The following is a 19,296-nucleotide window of genomic DNA, read 5'->3' on the forward strand; positions in this document are numbered from 1 at the left end:
TGGTTCCTCTGGCTCAATGCTGTCTACACTGGCTGGCAGCAGTTCTCTGGGGTTTCAGGCAGGAGATATTCCCTTCTCTACCTGGAGATGCTGGTAACTGAGACCATCCGTGTGTGAGGCACGTGCTCCGTGTTCGAAATTATCCAGGCGCATTTTGCACCTGGCTTTCAACCACTTGTGACCAAGTGAAGATGCCTGGATGGTGCCTGACATCTCCGCCATCTGCAAATCCTTGGATCTGGACTGTTTTCGCACACCAGCACCCCATCCTGTAGAATTCTATCCGTTATATTTTATCTGTACAATTGGAATGAATTTCTGGAACCAAAATGCTTTTTTTGTGCAGCCTGAGCAGCGGCAGCAGTCACCATTAAGAAAAAGAGGCCAATATACATGTGGACTGTCCCTGGGTCAAGCGACTTTTCTTCTTCAAGTTCTCAAAGCTCTTAACCGAGCTCAGGGTTGACATCTGAACTAGCCAGATGCTTAGCTGAGAATGAATCACAGTCAGTCAATCATCTGAAAAACAAGACTTTAGAGCTGTTTTGCCCGAAAATGGCAACTAGATGTTACGTTTTGGTGACTGCAGCCTTGGTTTTAAGGAGCTGTTTGGTGCCTAGCTTGTACATCTGAGTTTCTAACGCTGCATGTGATCCCTCAGCCAAGTTATAGCCCTGCCTCTGAAAAGGAACGGGAAGATTCTAGTCCTCATGATTCTACCTGAAGATGCTGGCGATTGATGCAGCAGGTTGCTTTCCTCATAGCAGTGACGCCCTGACCTGTGTTGTATAGATACAGGAAGCTGCCTTATACAGAGTCAGGCCATCTATCTCTGCATTATCTATACCACCTGGCAGCAGCTCTCTGGGGTTTTAGGCAGGGAACGTTCCTGGAGACAACCCTTGGGGACTGAATCTGGAACTTTCTGCATGCAAAGCAGTGGTTCTGCCTTCAAGCCACTGTCCTCCTAGGAACCAGGAAAGATGCGAAGCCGAATTCAAAAGCTGCCTCATACAGAATCACACCATTAGATCATCTAGGTCTTTACTGTCTGTGCTGAATGGCAGCAGCTGCTCTCTGGGGCTTCAGAAGGGACAGTCCCCCCCAGCCCTACCCAGAGATGCCATTGGGGCCTTCCTTCTCCACGCAGAGTCAATGCTCTGCTGCGGAGCGACAGCCCTCTCCCAACTTATGTAGGTCATGCACGCCCTCTCTCCACGTGGAAGCACCTACCCTGTTCCCAGCTATGGAAAAGAGGCTTTCTGTATGCTCTGGAGAGGCGCTGTTTTCTTAGCTCAAGAGGCACTGCCAACACACACACAAAGACACAGACGTACTTCAGCAAAGTATGTCCCCTGCACATTAGGTCTTGGCAGCTGGAGACCCCCAAGATCAAATCCGAGGCCCTCTCTCAGTGGGATCAACTATCCCCCCACCCCACAGCAACAGAGGGGTGTGTGAAAGCGGGGAAAGGCAGCTATGGCCAATCAGTGCACCCCAAGTAACACGCTGAACTAGGAAGGGGAGAAAAGCTCTTGACCCACTTTCCCATACCGACCCTGCTAGTTGCCAACCAGCGACTCCATGGTGGGCTGGCCCCTCCACATGCCACTGGACTCTGACCCCTTTTGATCCCGGCCAGCACAGCCAGATGGGAGTTGGAGTCCAGCCACATCTAGAAGACCACTAGGTTCCCCATCCCCAGCCGAGATACGCGTCCCAACCAATCAGGGTTCCCAGCGACTGGGACTTGCTGCCAGACCGCTGCACCCACAAATGCCCTGAACTACCTACTGTCCCCGCCCCCTGCGATCGCCGCTCACTTACCCGGACGAGGTAGGAGACTCCGGGGCCCATCACCTTGTCGTCAGGGTGCAGCCAGCCCCGGCTGGGCTTGTTGACGAAGCTGCCGTGCCGTGTCCACTCGTCTCCCCCCAGCTGGCCGCCTTCCACCCGCATCCTCTTGGCGCAGCCCAACTTGTTCATATCCTGGGAATAGAGACCGACAGTCCCCGTTGAGTCCGGGAAGGGAGTCGAGGCAGCGACGGGGGGAGGAGGAGGTGGTGGTGGTGGTGCCGCTGGCGGCGGATGCTCCCCGGAGCTGCCCGCCTCCTTGGAGAAGGCACGGAGGCTGAGCAGAGTGGCCGGGTTGGCGAGCTTCAGGTTGGCCATCTTGGGGAAGAAGGAGCACAGGGTGGTGGGGCTGTCTTCCGACTCGGAGGACAGCTCGCCCAGGGGGAGCATGGGGCTCAGCGAGGAGGAGGACAGCGAGCTGGGCAGGGAGGGGGCCGCCACCAGGGGGTCCACGGGAGAGTCCCCATCGGCCGCCACAGAGCCCTCCTCCAGGGAGGAAAGGGAGTCATTGCGCAAGTGGTTGTATTTGCTCTTTTGCAGCAGATCCATGCCCTGAACCGGCGGAGGAGACGGGACGAAACCAAGGCGCCGGGGGGGGCGGGGGGAGAGAAGCAGGAGATGGCGAGGATGTGCGGGCCTGGCACCAAACTCAGGAGCCCACGAAAGTCAGAACGGATCCGAGCGAGACGACTCCTGTCCGGCCCCCTGTAGGCATGGCTGCGGAGAAGAGAGGTGTTGGTGCAAGAAGGGCAGCGGAAGCGGGGACGCTGTGCCACAGGTGAAAGACCGTCGTCGTCACAGGGTGCAGGCGTTGCTCCGTGCCTCCCGCCCCCTGACAACGCCACCAGATGACCAGCGACCCTTGGACAGCTTTGCTGCGCTCGAGAGGAAGAGGGAGAGGCCGCCGGCTAGTCCCTGAGGCCGGAGCGATGGCCGGGAGGGAGGAGTGGCTGGCACACGCCCTGCAGAGCCGTCACGCCACCTGTGGAACGGCCGCCCTGCCCCGGGGCTGCCTGCCAAAGGTCCTGTCACGTCCTCTTGGCCACAGGCACCCCACACCCCGGCCAGCAGGTCTCACACAGCCCAGGAGAGAGAGAGAGGAAAAAAAGACAGCTGAGATGCAGAAAGCGGCCAACGACGACCAGAACGGCGGATGCTCCGGTCTCGAGCTGGCCTGCCGCTCCGCTGAACGGATGCGCAATGTATATAGATGTATTTGAAAAGGAGAAAAAATTATTATCCAAGAGCAGGGAGGCCCTGGAGCGCCTTCCAGCTGGGCCCAGCTTGGCAGGGACCGGAGAGGTGGCGCGGCCGCAGGGTCTGCCAGGAACGCGAACAAGGCTCCTCTGTGAAGTCACAGGAGCCCACGTGTCAATCAGTGGGCAGACGCCGGCCTGCCTCTCTTGGAGAGATGGAGGTCTGGGAACACGCCGGGAGCCGAAGAGGAGGGGAAACGGGTCTTGGCCCCCCTGCACCCGGCTGGTCAAAGGGGCGAAGGCGGAATCCGAGTCCCCCTTGCTTTCGGGAACCAGCAGGCAGCCCCGATCTCGGCTCTTCTCCCCACACCTCCTCCTCCTCTCTTCCCGGCTGCAGTCGCTGCTGCTGCTGCTTCCAGAGCAGAGAGACACTAATTGCTACCGCATCCTGCTCGCAATCTCTGCTGGGCTCTAAGTGACTGCGGCTCCCGTTCTGGGGAAGAGGCGGGCGCGGGCGGGTAGGGGGGGTGCGGTGGAATGAGAGAGAGAAAGAGAGAGGCCAAGCCCCCGCTGCCAATGCTAGGGCAGTGCTGACTCACAAGAGCTTGGCTTCTGCCCCCCCCCCCCAATGTGCGGAAAGGAAGACAAGGCATCTGTATAATAAAATGCGGAGGGAGGGAGGTGGGGCCTTGTGGGGGGAGAGAGCTGGAGCGGCAGCACACAAACACTTGTGAAAATCAAGGTCAGTGGTTGCACAGGGAAGCGAAGGGAGGTTTTTCCGGCAGCTAGGCTGGAGGGGGTGGGGTGGGAAGAGCGCAGGGGGGAGAAAGGGGAGGCAGGACACAGGCAGGAAAAGCAGAGGGTGCAGAGGAGAGAATGGGGACCGGTTGCAGAGCAAGGTGGTTCCCGATCCAATATGGGCCACTCCTCATCTGAATCCACACTCCTGACTTGACAACACCTCTGGTTTTGCATGGAGTTCTTTATGGCATAGGGGAACCCCTTCTCCCTCTTTCTTAGTTAACGCTTTAGGATATAAAAGTTGACACTATACCCTGGAAGGTAAAGGTAAAGGGACCCCTGACCATTAGGTCCAGTCGTGACCGAGTCTGGGGTTGTGGCGCTCATCTCGCTTTATTGGCCGAGGGAGCCGGCGTACAGCTTACGGGTCATGTGGCCAGCATGACTAAGCCGCTTCTGGCGAACCAGAGCAGCACACGGAAACGCCGTTTACCTTCCCGCCAGAGCGGTACCTATTTATCTACTTGCACTGGCGTGCTTTCGAACTGCTAGGTTGGCAGGAGCTGGGACCGAACAATGGGAGCTCACCCCATCGCGGGGATTCGAACCGCTGACCTTCTGATCAGCAAGCCCTAGGCTCTGTGGTTTAACCCACAGCGCCACCCGCGTCCCGCAAGGTAGGCCTGCAAGGTAGGCCACTGTTAATTTCCTCGCACCTGGACAGAGAAAGAAAGAAATAGAGAGAGAAGCAACGGAGGGCTTTGTCCAGGTAATCTGCAAGAAGCAAGATTCGAAAGGAGAGTCAGGCTTCTCACACAACTCGGGCTGCCGCCCCACCTAGGCCTACTCAGAAGCAAGTCCCGCCGAATCCAAGGGGGCTTCCTCCCAGATAAAGGCAGTTCCGCTTGTAGCCTCGGTCTCTTAGCGCTAGAGTGTTCCCTTCGTCACAACGATTCCAGCCACACAAAGCAATTCTCGAAATCACCACTACAAATCCTCATAATAAAAATAAAAATGGGGGGCAGGATCCGGTAACAAGATTAGCTGTTAGACAAAGGTTTGCGAGCTCCTAGACGTTGAAGCCCACAATCAGAGTCAAGCTGCACTTTTTAAAAATCCCGGTTTTTAATCCCATAATTAAGCACCGAATTCCCTCAATCCAGGAGGAAGGTATAAACCAGCCTTTGCCAAGTTGTTGTTGTTGTTTTGCAGGGTGAGGTTGGAGTGGATGACCCTTTGGGTCCCTTGCAACTTTACAATTCTATGATATTCTGAGTTTGTGCCATTCAGATGTTAAGACTACAACTCCCATCGGCCAGCATGGCCTATGATCAACAATACTGCTACGTATGCAAGAATATCAGAAGAGCCTGGCTCCTGGTATCAGGTCAAAGGCCCTCTGGAACCCAGCATTCTGTTCTGACAGGGGCCAATCAGATTCCTCCAGGAAGTCCACAGGCAAGAGCCCTCCTTCCCTCCCTGCCACTCAGGGGAACAAAAGAAAAGCCCTCCTGGATCAGGCCAGAGGCCCTTCTAGCCCAGCCTTCCCAGTGGCCAAACAGATACTCCTAAAGGAAGCCGGCAAGCTGAACCTGAGCGCAACAGCCACTCTCCCCACTTGCAACGGCCAGCAGCTGGCATTCATATCACTTCTGACCACGGAGGGAGGATGTAGCCATGCTGGCCAGCAGGTGAGATCTTCCCTGAATTTGTCTAGTCCTCTAAGAAGACGAGCCTGGCTGCTGGATCAGGTCGGTCACAGTGTTAGAAAGACAGAGATACACGCTAGGTGCTGGTATTTCTTAAGGGGTCAAAAGCTCAGGTGGGAAGAGGAGGCAACGCTTGGGTGAAGTTCATCAAATCGCTGGGGAACTGATTAAGTCCATTTGGGGGCAAAGCCTGGAACAATTTCTAGTTCATTTCTTACCGTTTGTGTGTGTGTGTGTGTGTGTGTGTGTGTGTGTGTCTGTCTGTCTGTCTGTCTGTCTATCTATCTATCTATCTATCTATCTATCTATCTATCTATCTACACACAGTCATACCTCGGGTTGAAGTCGCTTCAGGTTTCACCGCTCACGCATACACTCAAAATGATGTCATGTGCATGCGTGGAAGCGGCAAATCGCGACCCACGCAAACACGCGGACACGGGTTGCGTTCGCTTCAGGATGCGAACAGGGTTCCGGAACGGATCCCGTTCACATCCGGAGGTACCACTGTATATATGATTTGGGCCTTTAAGATGAAAGTTCAAAATTGTCAGGAAAAAGAAATTAAACCATTCTTATACCAGTGTGGGTATGGGTGCGTTTTTTTAAAAAATTAAGCCTTTGATCAAGGAGAGGCCAGGGTTCAAGCTGGTGGCCATCCCTGCCTCTTGTGGGAAGGAATTCTGTAGTTTAACAACACACTGCATGAAGAAGTACTTTATCTGTGCTGAACCATCCAACTTTCAGCTTCATTGGGCATCCCTGAGAGTTCAAGCGTTATAAGAGAGGGAGGAAAAACTTTTGCTCAATCCCCTTTCTCCATGCCATTCATAAATTTACTGTCTCCTCATCTCTGACTAACGTTATTCCTCCCCCCCCCCCTTTGATCATTTTGGTTGGCCTCCCCCCCCCCGAACGGAACACGAACTGATCCGGTTTGTCCTGCAAAGGGACAAACATGAACTGGGTGGGGGGGTGGAAGTTCCTTTTCTTTTAAACACGTTGGACTGTGAACTGGAACCGGTTCCTTTAAATAAATAAATAAAGGAAGCTTTCAAGGGGAGGAAGCAGGCAGAGTTTCACCCGTGGGCTCCTTCCTCCGAAAGAAAGAGGGAGGCAGGATCATGAGACCCCAAAGACCTGAAAGAGGGAAGAAGCGGAAGGAGGAGGGAAGGTTAAATAATGCTCTCCCTCCCCGAACAAGGCTAGCGGATGTGCCTTTGGCCTCTCAGCCCCAGTTCAAGGACCCTGGGGGCCAGGGAGGCAGGAAGGCACGCCCTGTGCGGGAGGCCCCTCTGGGCCTTGTTCCTATAGGGGCTTTGGGAGGGGGCGGAAAGAGCAGCCATTTCCGCAGCAGCCTGGCCCTCCTAGGTGGTTTCTTGTCCGGGGATCAAGTTTTCCTGGAGAGGGGGTTCTCTTACCATAAGGCTAAGGAGGAAGGGCAAGCACTCAGTGTTGAAAAGGCCCTGGCTCTGGTTGAGGCTAATCTGACTTCCTTAGGGCCCGGGACTTCTGTTTTTTTCCGAACCATGATGGCTAGGAACTTCTGTTACTAGGAGATGGACCGCAGCTTGGTGGCTGAGCACCCACTTCGGGTGCAAAAGGTCCTGGGATCCACCAGCAAGATCTCCAGGTGGGAAACTTGCCATTTGAAACCCAGTGTAGGCAATAATGAGCGAGACTGAACAGCCAGCGTGGTCCGACTGGTCGACCCGCGGTCTGATCAGAGTGCCGACGGAAATGTGAGCAGGCGGGTTAAAAAATGCAAGGTGGGTGGGAAGGACGGAGGTGGCAGAAAGCAGAGATGACTTGGAGAGGAGGAAGAAGGCGGCCTTGAAGAAGAGGGAGAACTGGGAGAGAGGACAACTGCACAGGATGGGGTTCACATATTCATTCTGGAAATTACCTGCCAAATCTCAGGCAGCAGGATGCTAGTCCCTGTGAAATTCACACCCATACATGTCTTCCTTTGTTAAGTGTTCAGGGCTGAGCAGCAATGTTCTCATTTAGCCACAAGGTGGGGTCGCTGCAGCGCAGAGCATTGGAAGCCAGCAAAGAATCAAGGGAGCGCTGTTTTTTTCTGGTGGTACTGGCCACAATAATGGCAGTCAACAACAGCATTACAATTCACCAACAAAACAAAGAGTTGTAAGGGGTGCTCATCGTGCCCCTTAAAGATCTCATGCAGTAATAATTTGGGGTTTACTTGCAAAGCCTGCAACCCGTTTGCGCAACCTTCCCAACCCACTTCCAGTTTGTGACTGGGTTAGGGCCTTTGCCCCAATTATAAATTTCCATTTCGTTTCTGCCCTATTAGGTCAGGATAACATGCACTGAGCATCAGAAAGGTCACAGCCTCCCGCCTCCCTAGATTCATGCCTTGCCGTCTCCCTTGATAACATGCGTCAGGCGCAGGGAACCTTTGGCCCTCCGGGCGCTGCTGAACTACAACTCCCACCGGCCTAGAAAAGCTTGTATGCTGCCATATCCCCTGATTAGAGGAGGAACAGCATCATGCAGACTGTTTCCAGCTTTGGAAGCAGTGTTTGAAATGCACCATGCACATTTTGCACCTGGCTATTGGCCACTTGCGACCAAGTGAAGATGCCCGGGCGCCAGGATGGCGCCTGGTGTCTCCACCATCTGGAGGTGCAAGCCTGGGGATCTTTGGATCTGGACTGTTTTCACACACTAATACCCCACCCTGTAGAATTCTATCAGTTATATTTTATCTGCACAATTGCAAAGAATATCGGGAACCAAAATGCTTTTTCTGTGCAGCCTGAGCAGGAGCAATGAAAAACGTTATAATTAATTATTGTAGCTTGTCTTCACTTACCCCACCCCTCTGCCCTGCTCCCAGTTGTGAAGAATATCCCTACGTTATGAATGGTCCATGCCGCCATTAAGAAAAAGAGGTCAGAATGGGCTAATATGTATTGTATATTTTTTCTTTTGTATAATTTTGCTATTTCTTTGTCTGTTTTATTTTTGTTTTCTTCTTTGCTTTTCCCCCTAAATGTTCTTTGTGTGTATGTGTTGATTTTAAACCAATAAAGATTATTTTTTTAAAAAAAAAAACCCAGAATAGGCCAATATATATGTGGACTGTCCCTGGACCAAGGGGCTTCTAAGTTCTCAAAACTCTTAACCAAGTTCAAGGTTGTCATCTGAACTAGCCAGATGTTTAAGTGAGAATCAATCACAGTCAGTCAGTCATCTGAAAAATAAGACTTTAGACCCGTCTTGCCCCAAAATGGCAACTAGACATTCCGTTTTGATGACTACAACCTTGGTTTAAGGAGCCATTTAGCACCTAGCTTGTGTATCCGAGTTTCTAACACTGCTTGCAAGTTGCTGCAGGGGACCGACAGCAAGCAACTTCACAGGTGAGGTGTTTCTGGGACCAAGGTGAGACTGTCAAGCTCCCTTGCTATTTCTGTACGCTGTTAATGTAACTTGGTTATAACTATAGTATTGAAATGCTGCTATTGTTTAGCGGGCTGTGATATTTGCTGTTGAGTTGTTGCTTTATTATGTTGGTATGAAATTGTTTCCCCAGTGTTTGATTTTGAAATGCACCCCTGCTTTCTTTGCTGTAAGCCCCCCCCCCCCCGTGTGTGGAAAAGGAAATAAAATGAATGAATGGAGACCACGATCAACGCCACCGGGAAGAGAGGGAAGGGAGGGGACACAGAGGGCTGACCGACCTGCCACCGTAGCAGCCAGCCAGCCCTCCACCACACCCAGGAAAGGGAGAGGCAGCCGGCCTTACCGTGTACTCCATCACAGGCAGATGCCGGAGGGCCCCTCTTCTTGGGAATGAGACCTGCGGTTCAGTGACAAAGAGGGAATTAGCCAGGACAGTCCGAGCCATGGCGTATGCTGGAAAGCGGGTTGGGGTGGGGTCTGGAAATCAGGGAACGCTGGGAAACGCTCACATGAAAGAAGCAGGAAACCTCAGGAGGTTTGGGGTGTCCATGGGACAGTACAGTGGTACCTCAGGTTAAGTACTTAATTCGTTCCGGAGGTCCGTTCTTAACCTGAAACTGTTCTTAACCTGAAGCACCACTTTAGCCAATGGGGCCTCCAGCTGCCGCCGTGCCACCGGCACAGTTTCTGTTCTCATCCTGAAGCAAAGTTCTTAACCGGAGGTACTATTTCTGGGTTAACGGGTCTGTAACCTGAAGCGTATGTAACCGGAGGTACCACTGTATTGCAGAGCAGATGTCATCAGGGAGACGTCTCTGCTCCCAACCCTGCTCAAAGCTGCCTTGGAAAGCTCTTTTAAGCCAAAACCCGAAAGGCAGCATTGCTGGGGGTGTATATAAGGAGAGGTTTGTGGGAGAACAGAATGCTGTACGGGTGGCAGATTCAGCTTCCCAGGAAGTCTCAACTTCTAACCCCCCACCTTACCCCATCCCTTCCTCAAGTGCCTAGTCCTCATGGCCGCCTGCTGAAATTTCAGGCGCTAGAGAGGAGCTTCAACAGCTGGACTGAGGCCCCATCCGCACTATACCTTTAAAGCAGCGTCATATGCCTTTGAACAGTCGCCGTTTCCCCCCAAAGAATCCTGGGAGCTGTAGTTTAAGGGTGCTGAGACCCCTATTCCCTCGCATCCCAGAGCTGCAGCTCCCAGAGTTCTCTGGAAGGGAAGGGCTAAACCACTTTGGGAACGTTGGTTCTGCAGGGGGAACAGGGGTCTCCTAAAAAACTCTCAGCAGTGCCAGCAACTTTAAGAAACTGCAGCTCCCAGGATGCTTTGCAGGAAAGCCACGACTTTTTTTTAATAATATTTTTATTATTTTTAGAATACAAAAATTTTTAAGACATACCACACAAATTATTATACATATGTCCTTGTTTGGACATCTCTGATAGCCTTCCGTCTTGATTATTTCTCCTGCAATTCTTAACTTAATATTGCCTTTACCTTTTCTAACAAATCATATCTCCCTTTCCATTTTTACAATATTTCTTAAATTACTCGGAAAGCCACGACTTTTTAAAGGGGTAGGATACTGCTTTAAATGTGTTGTGCAGACAGCAGCCTTCCCACACAAGATGCTGTTTATCCATGCAGTCCAGAACTGACTACAGTTACAGACGCTTCAGGTTGTGCGATTTCGGGTTGCACACCGCGCCAAACCCGGAAGTACCGAACCCAGAAGCGCCAAATCACGACCCGCACATGCACAGATGCGGCGCTGCGGGTTGCGGACGCTGCAGGTTGTGGACACTGCAGGTTGCGTCTACTCTACTCTTGTCAGCCAGTGTGTCAACCAGAGAAGAGTCTTTCAGAGAAGAGGCTACCTGAAGGCAGCCCTGTTCAGGGAAGTTTTTGGTGTGTGATGTTGTGTTGTGCTTTGCTATTTTTGTTGGGAGCCGCCCAGAGTGGCTGGGGCAACCGAGTCAGATTAGTTAGCGTATAACTAATAAATTATTACGATTATGGTTATAAAGGCTGCAATTATAATCTGATAAATGTGATTGTTGTATTTGATAAACTAAGCATTTTGGGAAGTTCCTAGCGTACAGTGTTGTACATTTTCTGGCTTTTCAAAATGAATAGAGTGAGTGTATGTGTGTGTTTGCGTGAAATACACACACACACACACACACACACACCATAGACATTCCCACAGCCTTGGGCTGATATGGTGGCAAAGTGCCCTCCCCAGTTACCTCCAAAGGAAGAATGCAGAGTCCAAGATATGCTTGTGCGGGAGGCAAACAAACAGGATTTGAACTTCCTGGTGTTGCTGCTGGAAGCAAGCAAGCCTTTCTATCTGGGGCCCTAACCTCGCCCCAGGCATGGAGCCTGGCTGATGGGAGAGATTAGGGCGGGAGGCTACCAGATAAGGGGAGCTCAGAGGAGGAGCAGGAAAACGCAGCAGGCTAGAGAAAGTCAGCAGTAAACAGGCTGTGATTAATGAGCTGTCTAGTGGGGGGAGCAAGCCAGGGAGGCCTGAAAGCAGGAGGGAAGGCAGAGCCGGGTGCCCAGTGCCGGCTCCCTATGGCTTATGTAGCTTTTGAGAAGGGGGGTGGGTTCCATGGATTCGTGGAGCCCACATGTTCAAAGGAAGTCCACCCCAGAATGCCAGTTGCAGGGGGGCAAACAGGGGAGAGAGATGCTCGCCCCATCACATGACTGGGGGATTTTCATGAAAGCAGAACGTTTGACCAAATGGACTTGCGTCATTAAAAGGAGGGGGAAAACTGCATGAACAATTTGCCCAGAGAAGCAGAGTGGTGTAGTGGTTAGAGTGTCGGACTAGGACCTGGGAGAGACCAGAGTTCGAATCCTCACGGGGTGTGGCCCTGGCCAGTCACTGCCTCTCAGCCTAGCCTACCTCACAGGGTTGTTGTGTGGGGATGACCCTCAGGGGCCCTTCCGACTCTACAATTCTATTTTTCTTTGACTGAGGATGGGGAGAACCATGGAGCTTCTTGGAGAAGTACAGTGGTACCTCAGGTTAAGTACCGTATTTTTTGCTCTGTAAGACTCACTTTTTCCCTCCTAAAAAGTAAGGGGAAATGTGTGTGCGTCTTATGGAGTGAATGCAGCCTGCGCAGCTATCCCAGAAGCCAGAACAGCAAGAGGGATTGCTGCTTTCACTGCGCAGCGATCCCTCTTGTTGTTCTGGCTTCTGAGATTCAGAATATTTTTTTTCTTGTTTTCCTCCTCCAAAAACTAGCTGCGTCTTATGGTCTGGTGCATCTTATAGAGCGAAAAATACAGTACTTAATTCGTTCTGGAGGTCCATACTTAACCTGAAACTGTTCTTAACTTGAAGCACCACTTTAGCTAATGGGGCCTCCTGCTGCTGCCGTGCCGCTGGAGCACGATTTCTGTTCTCATCCTGAAGCAAAGTTCTTAACCTGAAGCACTATTTCTGGGTTAGTGGAGTCTGTAACCTGAAGCGTATGTAACCTGAAGCGTATGTAACCCGAGATACCACTGTAGGCCGGGTAGAAAATGCAATAACTAATAAGTCAGTAGGGAAGTTCTGCTGCCATGGGTTCAAGTCTCGGTGTTGATCACTGCACTCAGAGCAACGAAGGGAAGAGCCGTGGCTCAGTGGCTGAGCTCCAGCATTGCATGCAGAATGCCTGGATTCAATCCTCGCTATCTCCAAGCAGGGCTGATAGCAGACACTGCCCCCAAACCCTACACAGTGGTCTAACTCTGTACAAGGCAACTTCCTGTGTTCCTATGGCATATCCCCAGACATGTAAGACTCGGGGCATTCCAAAGCTTACTTTCTGGTTTAGCGGCATATGTAAACTTTGCCTCTCCAACTCAGCTGCAGAGGTGTCAACCTTTTGCAGAAATAAGGATGTGGGAAACAGCAACTCCACACCCCGGCCTGAGAGTGCCATTGCGGGCTGTGGCATCTGCAGAGGCCAAGCACACTCCCTTCCGAACAGAGGCCGCCGCAGGGAGACATGGCACTCTCTTTCTCCCTTCCGGCAAAGCCAGGAAGGAGTTGTTCCTCCCGGGCGGCTGACTTACGAAAGGGTGGCGATCCCTCGCACAGACGGATTGGGAACGGAGAGAGCAAATTGCCCTGCTGAAAAGCTGGCCTGGACACACACACTTTTCTAACCCCCGTCTCAGAAAGCAAGAGCAAACGCGAGAGACGAAACTACAGCCTCACCCCTTCAGGAATCGCTCCTCCTCTTCCTAGAAGAGAGAAGAGGAGGTTTCCCGAACTTAAAACTGCTTCTGGTTCTTCATTTCTCCCCCCACCTCCTTTGCAGGCCATCCTGATTTTACAAGCCCTGAAATCTGAGATATCAGCCAGCCCTCTCTGGCAGGAACAAGACAAGCCCCATAACCCAGTCTTAGCTCAGACATTCCTTTGTTCTCAGACATCCCCCAGGTGACCAACCCAACCAGACCATGGAAGGAACTCCCACTGGCCTTGATGTACCTGGCAGAAGGATTGGTCTTTCTTTCTTTCACAAAGTTCAGCGGAAGGCAGTTAAAGGACCAGAGAAAAGGGTGTCGCAGATAGAAGCACAGCGGCAAAGAGCTTGCTTTGCACAGAGACGGTCCCAGGTCCAAGCTCCAGAATCTTTACAAAGGGGGCGGAAAGACCTTGTCAAACTCTGGAGAGCTGCTACCAGTCAGGGTAAACAATGCTGAGCTAGTCAGACCAATAGGATGCTTGCTATAAACCAGACGGACCAATAGTATGCTTCCTATAAACCATTCAGAACCATGAGGACTAGGACCCTGCACTATTTCAAGGAGAAAAACCGTAGCTCGGTTGCAGATCTGATACACACATGGAAGACCCCAGGTTCAGTCCCTGGCATGCAAAGTGGAGAAATAACCCCTGTCTGAAAACCTGGAGAGCAGCTGGTCAGTGTAGAGAATACCTAGCTAGAAACACCAAGGGGTCTTGACTTGGGATAAGGTAGGCTTCTCCATGTCCTGTTCCCTTAAAAGTTCAGATTATAGAATCACAGAGTTGGAAGGGACCCCCTGAGGATTCTCTAGTCCAACCCCCTGCAATGCAGGAATATGCAGCTGTCCCATATGGGGATGGATCCTGCAGCCTTGGTGCTCCAGATGTGGCTGAACTCCAAATCCCATCACCCCTGGAGGTTGTAGGCCCACTACCCATCCCTGCCAAGGGTGGAGTCACTGGAGTATTTTGCCTCGTCTTCCCATGTGTTGTCCAGCCCTGCCAGGCAGTGGATCATTTATAAACAATTTATAAATTCTGAACTGGAAAAGTTTGCCATGCACATATTAGGAAAATCCAATTAAGAGAGTTTTTTCAGTTTGCATCAAAACATTTTTCTGATGCCAGCTAGAGCAGGTATGGGGAAACTTTGGCCCTCGGGATGTTGTGGAACTACAACTCCCATCAGCCCCAGCAAGCGTGACCAGTGGCCATGGATTATGAAGGTTGTTGTTCTCAGGTGATTGACAGGAGGGTGGCTCTGCAGGTATGTGCAGAGGTAAAGATCTGATTTGCCAGCTGGATCCAGTTCCCCAGCCCTGCCCTAAAGAGTACGTTCCTTTTACTTTTATTTTTAAAACAATGCTAAACGTCGTGAGGAAGGCCTGTAACTCAGAGGCAAAGCTCCTGCTTTGCATACAGGAGGCCTCGGGTTCAATCCCTGGCATCTCCAGGCAGGGCTGGGAATATCCCTCTGCCTGAAATGATAAATGGTCTGTCTCTGTACAAAGCAGTCACCTCCGTTGAAACTGCCAGCCTCGCCTAAAACGGAATCTGCAGTTGGCATCTATTGTTACCAATGGACTTATGAAACAGAAAGAATTCCCCCAGAGAAGCCTGGAAAGTTTTCCAGGAAATTTCCTGCCCCATATCCCTGGTCTCTTAGGGTTTTCCTTACAGTCTCCCTTTTCCAGCCTGGCTATTTGAGACAGCGTTCGGAATTACCGTATTTTTTTGCTCTATAAGACTCACTTTTTCCCTCCTAAAAAAGTAAGGGGAAATGTGTGTGCGTCTTATGGAGCGAATGCAGGCTGTGCAGCTATCCCAGAAGCCAGAACAGCAAGAGGGATTGCTGCTTTCACTGTGCAGCCATCCCTCTTGCTGTTCTGGCTTCTGAGATTCAGAATATTTTTTTTCTTGTTTTCCTCCTCCAAAAACTAGGTGCGTCTTGTGATCTGTAGCGTCTTATAGAGGGGAAAATACGGTAGCTAGGTGCCAGGTGCAAAATGAACCACTTACGACCAAGTGAAGATGTTTGGGTGCTAGGATGTGCGCTAGGATCCACCATTCAGGGATCCTTAGATCTGGACTGTTTTCACACACTAACACCCTAACACCCCAACCTGTAGAATTCCATCAGTTATATTTTATCAGCACAATCAGAATGAATTTCTGGAACCAAAGTTCTTTTTCTGAGCAGCCTGAGCAGGAGCAGTCACCATTAAGAAAGAGAGTTCAGAATAGGCCAATACATACCGGTATGTGGACTGTCCCTGGACCAAGGGGCTTCTAAGTTCTCAAAGCTCTTAACCAAGCTCAAGGGTGTCATTTGAACTAGCCAGATGTTTAACTGAGAATCAATCACAGTCAGTCAGTCATCTGAAAATAAGGCTTTAGAGCCATCTTGCCCCAAAATGGCAACTAGACATTCCGTTTTGGTGACTGCAACCTTGGTTTAAGGAGCCATTTGTCGCCTAGCTTAAACACCTGAGTTTCCAGCACTGATTTAAAAGACGCTTGTAACTGCAGATCAATGAAGGAAGCTCCCTTGTACTCAGTCAGATCGCTGGACCATTTAGCTCAGTAATGTCTACACTGACCAGCAGCAGCAATCCAGGGTTTCAGGCAAGGGCATTCCCACCCCTAGCTGGAGAGGCTGTGGATTGAATCGTGGAAGTTCTGCATGCAGATCGGATGCTCTGCCTCTGAACCATGGTCCTTCCATTGGAAAGAAAGTAAAATTCCAGCCCTCATGATCTTAGACAAAGGATAGGATTCCCATGAATACGAACGTGGGAAGCTGACTTATTTCCGTCACACCATTGGTCCATCTAGCTCAGCATGGTCTGCTCCAGGGTTTCCTAAACTTGGGTCTCCAGCTGTGGTTTGAGTACAACTCCCATCATCCCTTGCTAACAGGACCAGTGGTCAGGGTGATGGGAGTTGCAGTCCCACCACAGCTGGAGACCCAAGTTTGGGAAACCCTGGTTTACACTGACCAACAGTGGCTGTACAGCAGTGTTCCCCAACCTTGGGCCTCCAGCTGTTTTTGGACTACAATTCCCATCATCCTTGACCACTGGTCTTGCTAGTGAGGGATGATGGGAGTTGTAGTCCAAAAACAGCTGGAGGCCCAAGGTTGGGGAACACTGCTACAGGGTTTCAGGCAGGGAACATGCCAAGTCCTACCTGGAGATTGGATTGAAGCTGGGACCTTCTGCATGCAAAGCAGATACTGGGCTGTGGTTGTTCTGTCAGGCATCAAGATGCCCCCAAAGCCTTAACAACGGAGGAGGCTTCCTTTTCCCAATTTAACAAGCATTTCCTGAGCCTCAGCTGCAACCTGACTCAGTGTTTTGTCAGATCTCCGCTGAAGTAGCAGAACTGTGTGGGAGGAAAGGGGCCACAGGGTTCAAGAGAAGATTCACGGGTGCTTCCAGGATCAACTCCATGGCTGAAGAGTGTTGGCACACTTAGCATGCAGCAGATTGAGCTGTGATACATGTCAGGCAGGCAGCCAACAGGATTATCATCAACCCGAAACCTATAGCCAAGGATTTGCAGGCTTGGTTCCAATCAATATGTGATCCCTGATTGGATGGGATATGTACCTGGCTGGGGACAAGAATGGGGAACATGGGGCCCTACAGACGTTGCTAGGTAACAACTCCCATCATTCCATACCATGCTGGCCGGGGCTGATGGGAGCTGGAGTCCAGCAACCTGTGGAGGGCCACAGGTTCCTCATCTTTTCCAGTAGAGAATAGTGGGTGAAATGGATGATCTGTATGAAGTAGCCTCACACGTTCCTCCAAACAGCAATTCACACAGGCAGGGAGGAGGAGGCTCATCCGAAAGAAGAAAACATTATTAAAATAAACCAGGCGGGGGGAGACCCCAAGAACACCAGCTAATTTAAATCCAGCTCAAAGCTTGCTGCAACTATCAAATGCTTGGGAAACACCACTGGGCTAGGGCGCAAGGAGAAGCTGCTGCAGAGGAGGGAAAGCCATACGCAAAGCTGGAAAACCCCACAGATTTGGTTGCCAAAGCTTGGGATTTGAATACAGTATTTGCCTTCTCTGCCCCCAAGGGAGGACCCTGCCTGGAAGAGAAAAGCTATACATCTGCTATTTTGTAATCATGGGATATTACTCATTGCTTACTCACGTCCTTTAAAAATAACACCCCCCCAAAGCTAAGCATTTCGCAATGGGGTGGGATTCATGTACCCAGCCAGAACGGCATCCCTCCACCACCACCTGCTCAACCCCAGTTCCAGCTCAAACCAGGCAGGCTGATGGGAAAGAGACAAAATTCAGACCCACCTAGTGAAGGACTATAGGAGAAAATGGCACAGCAACTGCCAAAAGGAGGATATAAGGGGGAAAGAGAGATTGTACTCTTCTTGGACAGGAGTGAGGAAACTCAGGCACCAAATGTGGCCCTCCAGGTCTCTCTATCTGGCCCTCAGAACTCTCCCCAGGCCACACCCCTCAGTGACCCTGCTCTGCAACCTCCTGGAGTGTTTTTGCCTGGCTGGAATGTGTCCTTAAACACTGATCACACCTCTTGCTTGCTTTGATGGTGTGTGAATGTGTGTACTGCACAAATTTACACTTATTGCTCTGCACATTTTCACATGTGGCCCTCAGAAGGCTGCTCATAAGGGAATGCGGCCCCTGGATTGCAAAGGATTCCCCCTAGTCTTGCTCCACGTCGCACCGACAGCACTGCAGGGATACCCGACACAGGAGCGGCGTAAACAGCCAGGGGTCCCCTCTCCTCCACATCTATGACCTAAGCCATTGTGTCTCCTTGCTCTCTAGGTCTGCTAACAGGACTCGTTCTCCCGTAAGAGAACTATTGGGCCAAAGTAACAAAGGGAAACCCAGCCAGATGGGCGGGGTATAAATAAATTATTATTATTAGGCTGAGCTGTGGCAGACCTGGCCTCTGCAACAAACTCATTAACTGAGAGCAAGAGTGGAGAACCTTTGCCCCTTCCAGCAGTGTTCAAAACTCCTATTGTTTTAGGCACGTTTTGCGACAGGGAATGTCATTAGCTCGAGCAGTCTCTGAGCTCTGGGCGCAGTACTGCGCCTAAGATTTCAGATTAAAACTGCAGAGTGGAAGGAAAGGAGGAACTTTTTCTGCCTCCCCCACTTCCAGCTACTCTCTGAAGACCAGAGAAGAGACTCTCTTAAGAATATTAGGGGGGTGGGCAAGGGAAGGACTAGACCATGTGAAAAATGAACATAATATTTTAACTGCAGTTCATTCATTCTCAGCTTTGTATTCTTGTTATAAAAAAGCCACCTAGACATTCCGTTGTTGCGTCCATAACCTAGGTTTAAGTTGCCATTTAGCTCCTAGCTTTCATATCTCAGTTTCTAACACTGCCTTCCAGGGGTTGTTGGACTCCAATTCCCATCAGCCACAGAGCCAGCATGGCCAATGGTTAGGGATGATGGGAGTTGTAGTCCAGCAACGGCTGCGGAGGGCTGAAAGTTCCCCAGCTCTGCCTTATAAGCAAGCCGGTCTTCTCTCTCAGACAACCTTCCCCAACACAGGGATGATAATACATTACTGACCCAATGAAAGAGATGGTGTTGTGAAGAATTTCAGAAAACAATATGAGCCTAGCTGCTAGATGAAACCAAATGCCCATCCAGTTCAGAATCCTATTCTCACAGTGGCCAACCAGATGCCTCAGTGGGAAGCTCAACAGCAGCTTTCCCCTCCAGTTTCCACCAGCAACTGGTATTCAGGCTGCCTGATCATAGTCATTGTGGCTGATAGGCCCTAATAGCCTTCTCCTCCATGAACTTGTCTAAGCCTATAGTCTTAGGTGCATGTTTGTAGCTTTCATGGAACACTAAACAGGTATTAAAGGTAAAGGGACCCCTGACCATTAGGTCCAGTCGTGACCGACTCTGGGGTTGCGGCGCTCATCTCACTTTATTGGCCGAGGGAGCCGGTGTGTGGCCAGCATAACTAAGCCGCTTCTGGCGAACCAGAGCAGTGCACAGAAACGCCGTTTACCTTCCCGCCGGAGCGGTACCTATTTATCTACTTGCACTTTGACGTGCTTTCAAA

The 19,296-nt window shown here is 51.1% G+C and overlaps 1 protein-coding gene across 6 annotated transcripts in view; it reads right to left on the minus strand.

Annotated features, from left to right (window-relative positions):
* Positions 1-19,296, minus strand: part of SHC1 (SHC adaptor protein 1) — a 45,133-nt gene that overhangs the window by 24,162 nt on the left and 1,675 nt on the right. For 2 of the 6 annotated variants that reach the window (XM_083591221.1, XM_083591222.1), the window contains exon 2: positions 1,828-1,989. In XM_083591221.1, coding sequence (XP_083447347.1) covers positions 1,828-1,986 — 159 coding nt within the window. In that variant the 5' untranslated portion in view covers positions 1,987-1,989. Of the gene's footprint in view, positions 1-1,827; positions 2,419-9,275; positions 9,330-13,016; positions 13,135-13,161; positions 13,184-19,296 lie in introns of those variants that run through there. The other 4 variants (XM_083591218.1, XM_083591220.1, XM_083591219.1 and 1 more) reach the window with 4 other exon arrangements.

The sequence above is a fragment of the Podarcis filfolensis genome (genome assembly GCF_964270895.1).
Source record: "Podarcis filfolensis genome assembly, chromosome: 16".
In the NCBI taxonomy this organism is placed as follows: domain Eukaryota; kingdom Metazoa; phylum Chordata; class Lepidosauria; order Squamata; family Lacertidae; genus Podarcis; species Podarcis filfolensis.